Genomic DNA, 18634 nt, shown 5'->3' on the forward strand with positions numbered 1-18634 from the left:
TCAACCCTTCTACTCTCAAGTTGTTTAGCTTATACGTGACAAATCTACGTAGAGTGTCCACAAACTCGAAATCACGTTTAGAACTTTGGAAGAAACTTGATATTGTTTCTGTTCTTCCACGATTCTCGTCACAATACTCCTCGTTTTGAACGATTCATTAATAGTGAGTTACCTCGGAAACCTAGGAAATATGTACTACGGAGTGATCGATGCGGTTTTGAAATTGTCTATAGCAAGGGTGCGATACGTGTATACAACATTACGATTAGAAACTAATCGCAGTGCCTGATGTATCACTTGTGTCGTTTTTGATTAGTGGGACACGACGCAATGAAGAGACGAACATTGCCGCAGGTTTTATTGTTGGAATGAGAATGGTAAATTATGAGTTCGCGTGTTGTCGCGTGGCGATACGTCGTTAAAGTAGGATATCGAATGCATGATCGCGTTTGTAGGCTTTTCGTAACACCGAGTTGCCCTCGTCAACCGGGAAATGGTAATACAGTTTACGATTATCTCTCAGAGATATTCGAGGCTTAGCTTATCGAATTTCGATTGAAAGAATTTCCAGTTTAAGAGTTTCGAAACTTTTATGATTTCGAATGTTCAAAGTGTTATTCCAAAATTTTCAGTTGAAGTCGTTTTACTATAATTGCAACTGTCTCTACGATAATCGGGCCATCTATTATCCAAAAATATTTATAATCTTAGACTTAAAACGTAATAATAACAAATCAATTTCTATTCTTCCAAATGTAATTATTACAGATATAAACGTTATAGAATTATTATCTAAATATTTTAAATCCTACAGACAAATTATATCGTTAGTACCATGGATGTGTAAGTGCTATATAAGAATATACGAGCCGCATGTGGTTCATAATCTGTAATGTGGCCACCATAGTTCTATATATTGTACGCTTGATAACACGCGTAAACCTTCGAAAAGCGAAAGGGACGGATAGTTTGGGACGAATAATAGTTTTGGATGCGACATAATCACCAGGGATACTAACTCGTGAGGTGAGTTGAAATTAGTCAGGAACGAACTGGCACGCACCCCTGGCAGCTCTTTTCGTTATTTGGAATGGCTTAGGTTTACGCGTTTCCTCTTGGGTACGTTCCGTCATGTGGAAAGAGTCCTTTCCCCCCTGTGTTTCTCTATCTCTCGCTTCGAGTTCCATCGGTTGGACAAAAGCCGTTTGCTCGTAGAAGCATTCCGTTGAGACGGAGCTAACTATACTCTCGATATTCCGTTGTTTTGCATAAAAACGCAAGGCAGCTGGGTTCTTCCATTTCTCGATCACCCGACCATCTTTTGCACGCTTAATCCTGGCACTAATCACCTTTTTTTATGCATACTTTGGTCTATACAATTAATTAATTAGTAGTATTAACGAGTCGATCCTTAATTAGAAACTTTTGTAATCGTAGAATCAGTAACTTTTTAACTGCCAAATCTACACAATCATTTTGTATATTTCTTTTGTACGTTTCACGATTATTCGCAATCATCCAGATCATCTGCGGATATTAACACGCATATCGTACGTTTCCTTTACAAGTTAAAGGAAATCAGATTTCCTTGTATAAATTTTCCGAGAAAGTCGCAATTCGTTCTAAACCGGAGGACGTGATTGCGTTATCGTTTAGGAACCCTTGATCTCTTAGAAATAGTTATACATATATCGGTTCTCTTGCGGGTTTTCGTTTCTCCTCGGGGTAAACGATAGCGCATATTTCGTAGGAGCGAGATTGTGCTTGGCCGAGATGGACCTTCTCTGCAAATGACTATCCGTATTACTTTTTCGCACACGACGAGGATGGCTTTTATCGTATGTATAAAAATGGAGAAAGGAACAGTATTTGCACGGTCTTCCCGCAGAATTCTTGCGAAATTTCCGAGCCCGAAACTCAGAGGGTGCTTTGATTAAGTTGCTTGGCCACTCGCTCGGTCAAAACAACGGTGATAGGAGGTTGATGCTGCTACGACTTGATGGGCAAAATACAATTCATGAACCCTGGTAAATGTTTTTAGCCGAATCGGATCGGATCGTTCGTATCAGCGATAAAATTCGTCGCCGTGACATTGCCTATCGTGCAGGCCGCAAGTTGCCCGCGTACGTGTTATCTCCTGTGTCCTTGCTTTACGGCAATCGCTTTTGAGCCAATAAATCGTTTTACGAACGCACCTAATATCCTCTGAAGCAGGGGATTTCGAGATTCCATTGGAAGGTTGACAAATTATGCGCATTTTTCAAGAGTCGAAGGTGAAATAGTTTCGACGGCGCGAAAGTCGAGCTTTTTATTCGTTGGCGTGTTTTCGAGGGCCGTTTCTCTAAGATTTATAGCAGCCGTACCGAAGAAGTCAAGATGCTCGGGCCAGACGACGTTGTCTTATAAATTAGGTGCTTTGAGCGTAAGCTTAAAGACAACGACGGCTTTTCGTCAAGCACAAGAACGGCGTCAACGTCGACTCGAGGTTGAATCGGTAAGCGTCTGTGAATAATCGAGCACGTCTCGCATTAGCCGCGGCTGCCCTTATCTCTGCTTCTCATTTGTAGGGCGTACGCTTTATTGGTGAAAAGGCTGCTTCTGCTTTCTTACCGGGAAAATTTATGCGAGTCCCGGTTACTGTAATGCGTCTGCCACCATTTCGCTCGAAGCACGCAGGTAGCAACGCTAATGTTTATTCTGCAATTTGTGTGCAATAAAGTTTCATACATCGAGCAAACAATCGATAAATTGCATTTTCTGGGAAAATTATCCAGCCGCTTCCTTATTTCCTTCGAAATCCTTAAAATCGCATCGACCATTGAAACATTCGTATTATTCCTAGCCTGTAAATTTTACGACCTATTTGGTATTTACCTATTTTATATACCTATTTCATATGGGTATTTTACGTAGATATTTCATATAGGTATTTTATATAAGTATAGGTAGGTACCTATTTTATATAATATATACATAACGGTAGAAACAACTGCTTTTGTTGTGACGTTTTCGACGAGACGTTGTAAAACGACACGGATCGTTCGCCGCTTAATCTTCTTTTATATCTCGCGTAAAGATGTAGAAGTTGACTTTACGATCGGTCAAATTCACCTAGATACTACAAACTTCCGTAAATCCTGTCCTTGAGGCTCATGTGTAAACAGATAGATAGGTAGTGTCGGAGGTTACGAGGTTACTTCGTGCTACTGTTTCTTTTTTCTTCAATTTTTTTCAATACAATAGCAGATCCGAACGTCGAATTTAACGAATTCTTGGATCACAGTTATACAAACGTTCGTTCGTTGTTCGCAATTGAACATGTCGGAAGAAAAGCTCGTGGTCGATCTAGAATATCGACGATACGATGACAACATCAGGCAAAGCAGCGGAAACCTTATCTTTGGTAAGTTGCAAATTGCTTTAGAGCCATTCGATAAGAAAAGAGAGAGAGAGAGAGAGATAAGTAGGACGATTGATTCGATAAAGACGATAACACGATCGCTAACACAGTCGCTAACGGTGTCGGAGTTCGTGTTGGTAAATTGGCTTTGCCGTTCCCGCGTCGCGTTGTTCTACATAAACCTTCTCCAACTATGGAGATAAGTGTAACGTCAATGGTAAAAGGAACTAGCAGGAGAAACCACCGTGGGAAACGCGGCTAAAGGATTCGAGCTAGGCGAAGGCGCACAGGAACACTCTTCCGTTTATCGAAGCAACTTCGCTGGCGGCGTAACTTAAGTTTACGATATCGAACAGGAGCACGTAAAGACAATGAAGGCGACGTACAGAGAAGATCGTCGATGAAGGGGAAGAAGGGAAAGGCGAGTTAAGGAGTGTGCCATCTCCCTAGAGAATTATGAAACGCGCGAGTTAGCGCCAGATCCGAGAGAAAGAGCTGTAACATTCCAAAATTTGCATTCTCATTTGTATGCTTGCGGTTTGTAGCAGTTTCACGAGTCGCTATGATTTATGGAAAGTCGTCCCCTGGATAGAGAGCCACCCAGCCTCTTGGCATACAAGTTGCTAAATCGCGCGTTATTTTGCTTAGTTGCCTCTGCTTTTCACCATGTCTGCCCCTCTGCTCCTCTTGGAAGCGAGGACAGGGTTGTAGTGATTTTGCCTGATCGAACCGCCGCGCATTCGTCGTCAGACTCCGCGACGATTGGATCGTTCTCGAACGTTAGCTTTCCAGCAAGGATTGCGAAGAAGGGCGGATGATACGATTCGTTTCGAAGGTACGGAGAACATTTTATCCCGGTCTCGATAGGTTAATATGGCCGCGAGTGCTCGTCGTACTCACATTCGCTGGTTGCATTTGAAACTACATGTTTTTCAACGCTCTCGTCGAGGATGCCTGCAACAGACACAAACGTAACAGAGAAGCGATGAAGATGATGAATGCTGGCTCTCGTTACTAAGCTAGTAACTCCACTTTTACACGACGAGGGTTCGTAATTAATAGAAAAACAATTTCTGTCGCAGGCTATGAAAAAATTAATTACACGATTGTCTTTGTTCTGATGTTTTTGTGCAAAATGGTAACGTGACTAGTAAATTTTTAATAATTTTAATATAATAACACGTAAATTTGTAACGTGTATGTTCGGTATTTCCATTTATTATCACCTACACTAGTTACACGTCGTATCGAGTTTACGTTTACGTTGCTAATTTCGCGGATCGTTAGGATTTTATTGCATCCCTGTTCGATTTACTTTCAAAAGGTGCTGTGTTCGTCGAGAGATGCAAGCACCCCGCTAAAACCGCTGTTTCTCCGTCTAGTAGGCAGATCGAAAATGGGAATGTCGTCCGTATCGGTAAACATCGGTGGATGAGATTTCCCATTGTCCTCGTTGTTTCTCCGATGCAACATCGGTGATAACTCGTGGATTGTTTTGGCGGCGTGGAATAGCGTAGTCAAAACACGAAGGTTGAGGAAGAAAGCGCCGATACTTGCCATCTCCTCAGTGTGTAATTCTTGGCACGCGATTTGTATTTTCTGTTCTATATAACACGTACAATAAGAACATGAAAATTTTCTATGGGAAATGTTCAAATATTTTCATGAGCCAGTGTATACACGTCAAGGATTTGTATCTTTGTTCATATTTCGCATCCACCGCATTTTCTCACAATACCAATCACGTTTCATCTACGTCAGTCACCAGTACCATTCGCAAGAATATCCCGCTGATTCTTTGCTTTACGATGCTTTCAACATGTCCAGATTTTCGTAAGAACCGAATTTCCGGCACGGTGAGGTCATAGTACGAGAAACGTCGCTTAGATTTTTCAGTGGCTGCACAGTTAATGTTAATTTCAATAGCCGTTGTTGTGGAAATCCACGAGAGCTGGCGTTATTCGGAGGAATTTCGCGTGCAGCTTTCGCAGTGGCGCATCGGATCGCTTCGCGATGTTCGTTGCAAACGTTGCTTCAGTGACAACGTCCGACAGCTGATTGTTCTTTGTCGGTTGCAGCCGTGTTTTTCGCTGTACGATCTCGTCGCAGTGACATCCTTCGAAACACAACATTAAATCTGATACTGGATTATCGATGGCGTTTCTACATTTAGGTGGTTTTCAACAATTAGCTTCAATTCAAAGAGCCAATCAGCCGAGTGGTAGATACTTGCTGCTCGATTCGATCGGACACGACCCCGGAGAGCCTCGGGGAGTCTCGGGGATGACCGCAACCGAAGCCATGAGATTGGCGAAGTCGAAACTTTCTCGCTGGTTTTGGTTTCGAGCGAATCGTCGCTTTCTAAAAGTACTTCTCGTTAATAGACGCGTTTCTTGCGTCGTTGATCTTCCAACTTTAGAAGGCAAGCCTTAAAAGGTCAACAACAGGGAATCGGAAACATTCACTCGGGCGTATCGCGTTTCACTAGGGTTGAAGGGGTTAATAGGCGCAACGCAGTTTCTAACGCGTACTTGACAGAAAAGATCGAAAGAGGCATGCTCAATTTTCACGCGAACCAAACTCGTCGTGTGCGAACTTCTTGAAGTACGACGACCGGATTGCCGTTTTCCTGTATCGCTATAAATAAGCAGGATCGATAGCAGTGGGGCAAGAGATGGAGGCAGCGGTCGTTGGTAATCATTTTACGCAGACAACGAATGTGACGCGCCGTCACAAAAACATTCCCGAGAGCAAAGCGAATGTCGTGGTTACGCTACGTTCCGTCGCGCAGAAAATTTAGAATTGTACTCTATTTGCAAAGCGGCTAGAGGCAAGAGAAACATTTCCGATGTTTCGATTATATTTAGATCTCTGTTTAGATTGGAAACACGAATCGACTTGGTCTTTGAAACGCATTCCACTTTTTCGTGCTAATCGCTTTGGCTTTGACAAGCTGTGCTGCGAAGAAAAAGACCCGAAGCCCTGTCAAAACGCTTACGAGTTACCAAGCTTCCCGTCGAGACGTAGAAGTTGTGATCTAATTATGAAATTACTCGAAGAAACGCGATCGTGTTCTACCGATTGAAAATCGTCTATTGCAATGTATGGTTAATTTCGGAAACTGTCGATGGTCGGCTCGTATTTTTAGAAAGTTTCTTCGATCGGTCCTTCGCATTTCGAAGCTGTTTAGCGTTCCTTTCGATCAACTGGGTAATTAAAAACCGAATTTACGTGATAATTTATTTTCACGCGCGTACATCATGTCCACTGTCGTCGAATACGCATTTCTTTGTTTTAGGTATCGCGAATACGACAAGAACAGGGAGTAGCGATTCGGTGAGTGAGTTTTCGTTGAATTTCTCGCGAAACATTTTTTTGCAAACAAAAACGGAAGAATAAAGATCGTAAAAGCTTATATTTGTATATACGAGAACGTATTTCATTGCGCAGGGCATTTCAAGCGTAAAATCTGTCGATTTGATTGTAATCAGTTTATTGACCACAGAATTATTCGAAAGGAGAAATAAAGTTGTTAATCCGTAAAAGAACAATTTCTTTGAAACGTTGAAGTTGAAAAAATAAGATTTTGGCTACGAAATCCGATTTTCCAGGCTACTGTGCAAAAAAGGGAAACCGGCAAGATCCGAGAATGGGATGGTACGTCGTAGATCGTACGGTGGAGGGGCATTACTTGTCCGCGCAACGTTAATACCCCGATAATTCATTCTAAATCCAGCAAATGAAGCGACCGAAGTTCTCGCGGCGCGACGGTTCGTAAAGCGTTCTAAGAAACGGACCAGCTCCGTTTCTACGCGGCCGTCGTCTCTTTGAAGTGCCACCATCGCGAAATCTTCGACCAAAGAAGACACGGTCTCGGTCTCGTTTTTCTCCTCTTGTTCCGCTTCCTGTGTGCAACGATGCGCCAGAGTACGCGTGGCACGCGCGCCGCTCGTTTCCTGCTTCTTCTCTCTGCTCGAGGCTCGAGACGAGTTCGGTGCACCAGCGACTTCCAACCGCAGATGTTTCGCTGCTTCGTAAATCGAACTTGCGATCTCGTAAATTTCCCCGTTACGCGAAACACACGCGTAAACGCTTAATGCTGGCGTATCACGAGTAATTTGCAACTGCGAATGTTTTCTTAGCTCCACTATCGGCGGCGTCGGCGCGATGGCGTCTCCGCGACGCCTGACTCGTGGACGCCTGAGTCGAACTTATCACCGATGATTCCTCTCCATGTGCGATCGAAATTTCTGTATCACATTTAACCTTCATCTTTCTCTCTAAAGAAATCTATCATTTCCTAATTCCTCTATTAACAAATCGTTAAGTGTTTAAAATAAAATATTTTGTTACTGTTAGGAAGATGATTCAGGCCTTAGTTGAGACAAAAGACGATTGGCAGTCGTTAGAAGCATTTGAAAGAGTCGGTTGACAACAAGCATGCGTGAGAGTAGATCTTCGAGGTCTTCAGAGTATAAGATATATGTATAACTGTTGTGTGCTAAATAAAGGAAATTATTTGTATTTCCGAATCCCTCCTATATCTTTACAGTTACTATCTGCAGCTTTCCCATTACAATAAGTTTTCTACCTTTTATATAATTAGACTGACTTTAGAGCCGCAATGGTAGCTTTATAGAGAGACTAATTATACGATCGTAATTCGTCGATGAGAGATGTTCGAGAGATTTGAATCAGAGTGGTCATTCGTGCCAATAGCGCGGCCAGTGTGGGCGAAACCTGACCGTTTACACTTGTTTCCAGGCGATTTAGACGAGGAGATGTCGTGATGGAAGGTCACCGATCCTCGCCCCGAACTTCCTCAGGATGAGATCGGTCAGCAAAGATACGTACGTATCTAGGGAAGAGAATCGTATTCATCTTCCTACGAATTTTCTAGAACGTGTTTTGGAATATTTGAAATTCTCGGTTGCGATCCATATCATTGGGCTGTATTAACTCAGCGAGAAGCATACGAGTGACACGGTTCGTTAAGATAGTTCAGTCCGTGGTCGGCGCAGGCGTTCCATCGATATTCCGAACAAGTTCGCGGAATAGCGTTGGAACATCAAGGACGAGACAGCGTCCTCGTTTAGTGGAAAATGTCTCTGGGGAATTTATTCGGCTTTTGTTCGTTGGGATACTTCGATAAAAATCTAAAAATATTTAAGCGGATCTCTAACCGCCACGACGCTATATAATTACAGTCTGATTTCAGTAAGCTCTGTAATTGGTGTTTATTAAATAAATTGGACTTGAACTTCTCTAAATGTCATATTATTACTATATAGATATTCGTGTAAAACGAATTCAGTTGTCTTATCTATAATCTATCGAATTGTACCTTGACAGAGATTAGCGCGGTCGACGATCTTAGAATATTTTCATACGCATTTTGAATTTGTCAAAACATTGCTCTAATATTGTCAAAGGATCGCTGAAAACTTTCGAGTTAATTATTCGCGCGTCTTTGGAATTTCCAACGTGTCAATTCTAAAATTTCTTTATGGTTCATTAGTTGGATCGCAATTATATCACATACGACAAATACGTATTTCTGTTGGAGAGAATTCATCGGAAATTTCTTAGATTTGCTGTTTATAAGTAAGGCGTTAAAATGTCATTTCATGATCGCAATAACTTTTCCATTTTAGATAATGTTATCCGCTTATCTACTCTCGAAATCCATGAAATTGTAGCAGATCTTCCGTTTTTATTTATTATTAACGGCAAAATCAACTCCACCTATTTTGGTGCACATAAACCTGTATGCACCACCACGTGCATTAAGACCTGATCAACTTCTTTGATTTGTGGCCGTCAACTACCAAAATATGCTACAGCACCCGAGATCCATTAAATGGAATTATTAAATTAGCAAATCGATACGCTGAAAATATCGGCCTCCTCGGACGCTTCAAACACATATAAAATGTAGCTCTACAATATCCTTTCATCACGTAAAGCTTTCCAATAATATTCTTTTTCCCGTTCCTCATCCCCTTTTTCTTATTTTATTTCGCTGTCTTTTCTGTATTCACTTTCTTTTCTTAGTTTTCTCATTGCGCTTATTATTATATCCTTTCGTACTTATTATTGGGCTCGCCCCGTGTAATAATAATAATATTTTTATATTCTCTTACTTAAACCATTAAGCGTAGAAGTTACATACAGTGGCTCACGAAAGTACAAGCTTTATACCAACTTTATAAACCCTTGAATCAAATTGGCGAACGAGCTAATCGGGATGCGACGTCTGTTCGATCGTTTATTTTCTCTATATCTTATTAGCGGAAACAAAGAAAAAGTTCGGTCAATTAGAATGGCGCAGGATCGAGAAAGTTTCTCGTTGAATCGTCGTAAAACGAAACCGCGCGGATGAGCGACGACGTTACCGTGGTTGGACCGTCGTTTAAGAAGAGACGGAACAAAGGCGCCACTGGCAGCAGCGAATAGGTATCGAAATTCGATAGGGAAAACGAACGACGGTTTTGCGAGCAGAGGCTGGCTCGTAAGCAGGTGGTTTCGTCGATGTCGTCGCGCAACCTGCCCATCGGCAAAATCTCTAAAACGAGCTGTCGAGTTCTGCCGATAGTGCGAGTGTGTCCGCCGAATATCGGCTTTTCGTTACCGAATGCATTTAACAGAAAGGCGAGTCGCAGAGGAAAGGAAAGTCGACGACGAGATGTAGAATAGAGAGGTTGTTAGCGCGCTTCTTGGATGGGTTATCGCGACGCTAGTCTTGCAAGTACCGAAAGGAAACGAGAGGAAAGTTTACAGTCGCGATAGTAGTCGCTCGGTCGACAATCTCGTAGCTTTCCGCCCCCTTCGTTTCTTCGACAAAAATTTGCATTTTAAATCAAAGGGGATGCACTCGAGACTTTTAACGATGTCACTGCTCGTCTGAATTCCCAAGTATTTCCAGTGCATCGTTCTCTGCGATTCTACCCTTCCGCGACAATTCGCCTACGCGTTTCGCTTCCTTCTACGTGGATTGTGTTCAGCGTTTAAAAACAGCCGTATCGAACCGTAAGGAAAGGCACGCGAGTGCACTGAAAGTCAGCTGAGCCAGGATCGATGTTCGAGAAGCATCGCGTGCCGGCCAACCGTTTCAACTCGTAGCGTTCTGGCTATCGTCGATCAAGCTCAGGTGTTCCTTTCGTAACGCCGAACATCGCTCGCAACGCGTGTTCCGACATTACGGTCACGATGATCGATAGCCGATCGTTTGAAAGTTTTATCGGTCGAATAATTTTCATCGGTCGCTTCGCTAAAGTTTCCAACGAATAAAATTTCATCAATACGACAATGGTATTTCGGTACAGCGGTATCTCATTACCGTTCCTATCGAAAACGTCCAAATACATTGATGAGTGCGTGCAAATTGAATTTGGCATAACTTTCCTGTTTATACGTTAGCCATTGTATGGTTCTCTTCGTCGCGATGCATCGTGTACGAATTCGCATAGTAGGTCGCGTTTCAAGCACCGTAGAACACAAACTTTCGCAGAGCTCCATAGGCTTAACTAAAAGTTTTGTCGACAGGAAGACATCTCCGAATTGTGTGTATTTGGTGCAATTGAGAGCGACTGGATTACTTTTGCGCAATTAGAGAACGCAGCCTATAATCGAACGGCGCGTCGCGTTTCGTCGGTAGGAAAGTTTCCACGGGTTGCCGTTGCCGTCGCGTCGCAACGATTCCGCTCCTCGTTCGCTGGCACAGGCTCGAGCCGCTGCCTCGAGTCATTTTCATCGTATACGCGAGAGTGCCGGTATAAGGGAGAAAAGGGAATGGTTTGTTCGGCTGAAAAGACCGACTCGGCAGGAGTAGGAGGGAAGAGGCGGAAACTATGGTGGAGAGATCATCCTAGATTCCGGAAGGGACGGGTAGAGAGCAAACGAGACGAACAGCCGGCAAGAACGGAAGCTTTGATGCGAATAACCGAGAGCTCTCCGTGCCAGCTGCGCGAGTAATCGAGGCCTCTTTCTACGATGCACGCGCGTTGCACGAATTAAAACGAAAATACAGTAATCTTCGGTTAGTAAATGCCACTTTGGTATTCGGGTTTACCACGTTACTCTTATCGAGAAAGGTACTTACTTACTCGCTATTCTAAGAATTATCGTCTATCGTCTCTCTTGGACTCGCTCGGTTTTTAAATGTGTCGAGGACGAGAGAAACCTCGAGCGCGAGTAAAAGAAAGAGTCTGATCGTTCTTGTTTAATCGTAAGTATTGTAAAAAAACATGATCGTGTTTGGTATCATTTTGGTAACTGAGATATCGTCGATCACGGGTTACGGATAACGCTCCATGGCAGCAGATCGAAAAGTTGATGAGGATAGTTCTGCGTCCACCGCGAAGGGCGAGAATGCGCTTATTAGCCGAGAATTACCGCATTTCGTTGAATTTTCCATAGACAGCAATTTTCATAGGGTCGTTTAACGACAGGAATCAATTTGCCAGTCATTCGAGCGGCGTAGTACAACGCCGATGAAACCGAAACGAGATTGATAGATACGCGCGAAGGGGTGCGAAACAATGCGGCTGTCCGTTGGAAGCCTAACGGAGCGACGAGGTACGAGAACTCGGCTATCGTAACCGTACCGTCGCGTCGTCGCGTCGCTCCGTTGCGAACGCGGTCGTGCATGCGACTCAACCAACCACGAATACGCAACCGGTTCGTTGCATAAATATCGTTCGGTTCATCTACAAGGCGCGTCCATCCCTCGCCGGCTGGTAAACGCATTGATTTATCGTTCCATCGTTAACTATGCGAACGCCACACGTTGACGTTCACGCTCGTAAATCCGCAACGGCCTCCATCGTGTTTTTCTCGGCTTTTCCATATGTTGCATCGTATCGAAGTTAGAAAACGTCCGTTTTTTTCTTGTTATTTGTCCGCTCCTTCTCCTTCCATTTTCATACCTTACCTTCTTATTTTTTGGCTAGAAAGAAAAATCTATTTGACGTTGAAATAGGCAGAGTCGCAACGCCCTAGTAAATTTTTTTCCCAAAGAGGTCGACTCCATTTTCGAGGAAACGAAAGGGGCTGTTAGGAGAAAAGCACTTTGTCGTTGGAAGGCGGCGACCTATCGGCAGAAAGAGAAACGTGGCGCCTGGCAAATTGACGGGTCGTCGGATTCGCGAAATCCTCCGGAGAACCGTTCCACGTGATCGACGTAATTCTCGTCGCGTACCTGAGCTCCTTCGATCGAAAGAAGGACCGAGTAGGGAGATGCGAAGTCGAAAATAAGAAGACAGAATGTGGACGGCTCGAAATAGGTCAGTCTATAATACCGACGGGTGTCTTTTCGTTTAGAGGCTTCGTAATTCGTCAGGCCGTAATCGAGACGATTGTCAGCAAAAAGATTCTTACGAACGTCTTAGATACGAGCGTCTAGACGCGTACTTTTCGTCTGACGTTTATAGAAAATCCTACCTTTAGCCGACTGCCGTTTCAAGGTCTAGACGAGATGTTCTTTTTGCGAAGAGGAACGCATGTCCTTTAAATAGATTCGAATCTATCGGTAACGGTTGGGGCCGCGGTCGTTGTCGTTTCGTATAGGAGACGTCTCGCGTCTATCGCTTTCCCGAGCTATCTTTAAAATACAGCGACGGAGATTCGCGTGTCCGACGGTCTCGGTTTGCGACAACGAAGCCGTCTCGGTGTCAAAAAACCGTCGGTGGTCACCGATCGAGTGACGCGGAGCGAGAAAAGTGCGAATGGGTTGAAAGGAGACGAGAGGAGGCAAAGCGACATTGCTCGAATGCGAGCACTCAGCAGAGAAAGACGTTCAACGGCGGCATTTATTTTCGGCCAATTAACGGCATTCCTGGTCGGTGGCATCTCCTCGTTGCATAACTCGTCGGGGAACGACGCGACGCGACGGGACGAGCGAAAGAAATGGCCGCGAACCGAGAACAACGGAGCTGCCTGGGCAAAAGGAGCGGAGAAGAGCAGACGAGGCAAAGACGCGACGGCACGCGACACCCGAGGCTTTCCTCGTCTTCCGCCGTGACACGTTCTTCGTCTTCGCAACCTTCCATTTTGGAACTTCTCACAACGAATCTTAATTTTCTTTCTTTCGTATCTTTCGGCGATTTCGCTATCGAAACTGAGACGCATCCAAAAAATGTGTTCACCATTAATCACGCGTTTCTCGCACGGACAGAGCACGAGACTAGACTTTTAAATTTTCCCAGCAAAGCGTTATTCTCATCGCGACCATACGATGTTTTACTATCGTATCAACGGAATGCAGGCAAAGGAACACTGTCTGTCGTCTTAGCGGTGTCGACGACAAAATTCGAGCTGGAAAGCGTAGGAGCTGTAACGAAGACAAATGAAGGAAACGCAAATTACTGTTTTTCACCTATCCGTATGTGTATAACACCTTGGTAATCGAGAAAACTCCTTTGTTATCGATATTAGCTAACCCCTGACAATTTTACTGAAAAGATGCAAAATATCGAAAGTTTTGAATTGTCCTAATTCCTATGGCCAAGAACTGTGCATATAGGAGGGATGGTTAGGATTGATCGGGACGCGGTCACGAGTTCCGATAATCTGTGCCCTCGTGACGCAACGCACGCTCTTCCAAGCACAAACTGCATTGCGAGTCCTCGAACGAGCAAAAAATATCAACGAGTGGAGCGTTGGGGTGGCGAATCGAAAATCTGTTCCAGTCGGAAGTATCGATTGTGTGACAAACGAGTGTGATGCGAATTAAGGCGGAGGTATCGGACGATAATCGGAAGTATTAGGATACTTGATAAGTCTAAATAATTAGTTTAAATCTAAAGTTAAACAACTCGTGAATTATTATTTCGTTTGAAACTTTAGACTGTAAAGTGTGTTAGATACCGTAATAAAAAGTTTAGCGGTTGTATATCGTGAAACTGATTAGGGTTCGTGTTCGTTAACTCGGACAACGTCTGAGATTCGCTGAAAAGTCACAGAAACTGAAATAGTTGCTACAAAGTGGAAAACGTCGGACTCTAAATACGCAAGCACGACAAGAGCATCTGTATGGCCTTTCGTTTGGAGTTTTCGTTTCTCGACTAACTGGCAATTATAGTTTCCGCGGAAACATGCACTCTCCGGTGTTCGTTTTTACTTTCGTTCGGCTCGTCCGTCCATCTATTCGAGGTTCACCCAGCATTTCGATCTACCGTCGGCCGTTTACTCGTGGGCTCTCGAAATTTCGGTCAACGAACTTTCGAATTCCTTGGCGCGTTTCCCTTCTGTCGCGTTGGCAGTTCTAGGCAATCAGCCTCGTTCGTCGTTGGTAATTATCGGTGGCACGCGCGGAGGTGAGACGTTTCGCGGCCGATTCGGAATACCAATCGAAATTAATTACCGTGACGAGCTCCACGACCAAATTAACCTTCGATAACGAAGCACCGCGCCGCGGTACGACCTGGGTCTATGCCCGATCGAGATTCAACCCCCTGCTTCGCTCTCATTCGTTCGAGTCCAGTCGATCCGCGGTTGTGTCACAGCTGGAGAGAATCGCGGTACAGACATGCCACGGACAAGCGATACTTTTTTTTTATCGCTGGGCTTTCGTATATTCCGGATTTGTCATTCGTATTTCTGCCCCTCGGTAGATAATATCGATGGTCGTTGGTCGGAGTTATCGAGGGCGTGAGACCCCTTGCGTCCTTTGGCGACGTTTCGTTCCCTATCTCTTAGCTCGTACATCACCTCTGACAACTAAAACCGGTATTTACGGCCGAGTCCTTGGAACCCCCATGCTTATGCTTTTGGTTCGCTTACGATTCGCTTGGCAGGAAAATCCTTCTTTAAAATTTTCATCGTTCTTGACTTTTTCTTTCTTCGTTCGTGGCAAAATCTCTAGCACCAGTTTGCTTCGCGACCGAGTGCGGTATTGCGATGGGCGGAGTTGAAATTTATCGCGAGCAACTTTTTATCCGACAAATGTTAGAAGTAGTGGAAATCGTTCGAGCGATGCGAAGAAAATTATTTTTACATGCGAATTACGTCAAATCGAGGTAATTTATTATTTTGACAGGGAGTAAGTATCTAGGTGAACAACTTTTTAGGAAGGAAATATATATTTTGAAAACATTTTTTAATGGCATTGCCAATTTTCACTGAAAACTCATTATTACAATTATTTATTTAATTACAATTACGCAAGGTTGATTTCGTAAATCCCGTCTTTTTCTGTACGGCCATCTCCCCTCGAAATTATATCACACGTCGAACGTGTGCACCAGACATTTTCCTCGTTCGATGTTTAATTATTTTTCGACAGCTCTTGGATGTGCCGACCTTTCGTTTCAGAAAGGTTCGCCATTTGCTCACTGATAAGCAGTCGGCGTGCTGCACGGAGGCTCGCTCGCGATATCGTGCGCGTCGATCTTTCTCTCATCTTCCCGGCAATGCCAGCTTTGAAGGGTTTCTTCCTCCGCGCTGACTCGTCGATAGAGCGCGACGCGACGCCGAACAATCGATGGGACGATGGTTGTAAAGTCGGCCATCGGGAAGGATGTTGGCGCGCCAACGTTGAACAAGGGAATTGGATTCGCTAGGAATTTCGAGGCGTTAAACCGTACGAAGGGAGAAGACACGCTTCGAAGCAATTACAGGCGGTTGAATCGACGCCGCGAAATTTAATCCGGGGCTCACCGATTTCCAGGGGATCGATATAAAAAGTCGGCCGACGAGGTGGTAGCCTCGTTCTCGAGATATCTGCCGATGTCGAGATACGGCGCAATTACGCAAATGAATTCAAACGGTAACGAATCCGGCATTCTCGAAAGAATTAAACGACGATGATTTTCTGAGTCGGTGCAATTACTTTGGCCGCGGATAAAGGGAAATGAGAATACGAGGGCGATGCGAGAGGGAAAACGGCGGGCGAGAGCGCGAGCGCGACCCACCGAAAACACCAGCACCGTCCTCTGGGGAAATACGTCTTGCTTCGCCAGTGGCGAGAAAATTTAATATCCGAATCGACGTTCGCGGTTGCTACTGTGCACTGTGTATACTATGCGCGGTTCACGCGCAGCTCGTCTTTGCTCCACGAAACTCGAAGCGATCCGGTCCGAGTATCGACGGATGCGCGCCATTCTTCTCCGCTTCGTTGTCCTGTTTCTTTCCTCTTGCCTACTATCTGTCGTAGTAAATACCTAGAGTCTTCTATTACACGATTATGTTATCGGGCGTTCCGCGGATTATCTTGCGCGCGACGTAACTCCTTTTTTTTCGATGGAAATCCGTTTATCGTCGGTAACAAATACCGCGCAGATGGTAGATTTTGGCTCGAAATCACAGAAAGTTTGAGATATTCGCGATATAGATAGTGCGTACGTGACTTACCTTATTTAAAGAAAGGAAACTGCTGCGTGTCTTGTAATTCGATAACTGGCGATTCTGCTTGAGATTCTACTTATATTTTCGCGAATCTTGCTTGACGTTTCGAAAGAAACGTTGGAGCACAATTACTCTAGTGTAGCCTAAAGAAAATTGACGATCGTCGGTTTTTTCTTTCTCTACCGGAGATTAAGGTGTCATTTCGTAACGACGTTACTCCAGAGTAAATTACTTTCTGCGGCGAAAAAGACATCGCTTCCGGCTGTTGGCGACGCTATAAACGGAACAACGGTCGACACGATTAGGACGTCGTTAAGTACGTTAATACAGTAATACGGTATACTCGATTGCTATTCCTTGTTACGTGTATCTCACTGGCAATCTCTTGGCAACGACGAAAATGAAGTTTCCCACGGTAATTTGTCCGACGTTCAGCTACACCAATGTTTCGTTTCCTCGTTCTCGCAGTTGGCACGACACTGAAACAAGAATTGTTTTTCCTTTATGGTCGTGACGACGAAAGATGGCCGGTAAGTGGGTGGAAAGCAAGGTAGTACAAGAAAGTGAGGAATTTCGGTACTTTCGAACACTTCTCGTTCGCGACAGAATTGCTCGAATTCTGTTCGCGAGCTATCTAATCCAATATGGATTAGATACGATGCTATTTCTATCGACGAATACACATAACTTTGGTCAATGTGGACTCGGCATTAACGCACCTAGCCGATCTATTCCTTCCGATTGCATTTCGCGCTATCGACCTGCCTATGTTGCACGTTCTAGTATGCATCGGTGTCCGCAAGAATGTCCGTGCCAACGATATCGACGAGAAAGCACTGGCAATACATTGGCAAAATCCAGCCCTCGAATCGATATTGGGCGACGCTCGACGCGATTCCTCGTTGTCGAGAGAATTATTGGTTTTCGTTCTACGGTTTTTCCAGCATCGCAAAACGACATAATGTCGGCGATTCGTCTAGATTTACTCGATCTGTGTCTACGAAACACGCGATCTTGTTTGTGTAAAGTTGCGTTGAAAAATCCAATCGTATAAACGTTACATTACCGATTGACTTTTTCGTCACGGCGACTTGAACTGTTCCTCGACAAAATTCCTCGTCGTTGTGGAAATTGCTTTGACTCGCGTTTAAACATACATTTACGTTGCCTTTTCTATTTTGATTGCAGATCTCGGCCGCTTCAGATTCAGTCGTTCGTCATCGAGCGTTCACAATGGCCGTTCGTTTATGGTAAGTTTTCGACGACGAGTCAGAACATGGTCGTTTTTCATAACGTTTCGCCGTGTTGCCAGTCTCGTTTCTGACTAGCCTGCACTGTTTTTTAAACAAACGAAGAATTTGACGACGACCGTTTCTGATGCGAAACCCTCGATTCTCCGATTCTAATCGAAATCCACGAGAAACCGTTTCGGTACATTATCTCGAAGGGACCTAAAATCATAATTATCCGCGCAGGATCTCGACCAAGCCTCTTCGGTTTGCATATCGGCACTCTTAAATCCTTCTTATCCGATGAATTATGCCGACGTTAAAACGGTCTAACGAATTTCGCCGAGCAGTGGTCGAGCGAACGCGTGCACGTACGCGTTGGAGACGATCCAAGGTGGTAGCGAGCAAAGGAATGTCGTGCCTTCGGCGATAAGAACAAGGAAAAGAGAAAAAAAAGAGAGAAGCAGTGGTCGTTAACTCTTCGAGACATCAGGACTTCGATACTCCGACTATGCTCCTGAACTTTTCGAAACATCTCGAGCAGAGACACCTATTCTTCACGTTGCCGAGACCGAAATTTCATATCTCGAATCCACCATTTTTCCTCAAATACCCATAAAATTTCATCTCGATTCGATTTCATCTCGGACAATCCAATTCC

The 18634-nt window shown here is 44.3% G+C and overlaps 1 protein-coding gene across 6 annotated transcripts in view; it reads left to right on the forward strand.

The window, feature by feature from the left end:
- The window catches only part of LOC100631091 (JNK MAP kinase basket), a 40986-nt gene that overhangs the window by 16594 nt on the left and 5758 nt on the right, over nucleotides 1-18634 (forward strand). For 2 of the 6 annotated variants that reach the window (XM_012319258.3, XM_048404482.1), the window contains exon 2: nucleotides 17933-17994. The exons of 2 other annotated variants lie outside the window; for them this stretch is intronic. In XM_012319258.3, coding sequence (XP_012174648.1) covers nucleotides 17933-17994 — 62 coding nt within the window. Of the gene's footprint in view, nucleotides 1-8212; nucleotides 8251-17233; nucleotides 17275-17932; nucleotides 17995-18634 lie in introns of those variants that run through there. 2 more of the 6 variants (XM_012319259.3, XM_003402794.4) reach the window with 2 other exon arrangements.

The sequence above is a fragment of the Bombus terrestris genome, chromosome 3 (genome assembly GCF_910591885.1).
Source record: "Bombus terrestris chromosome 3, iyBomTerr1.2, whole genome shotgun sequence".
In the NCBI taxonomy this organism is placed as follows: domain Eukaryota; kingdom Metazoa; phylum Arthropoda; class Insecta; order Hymenoptera; family Apidae; genus Bombus; species Bombus terrestris.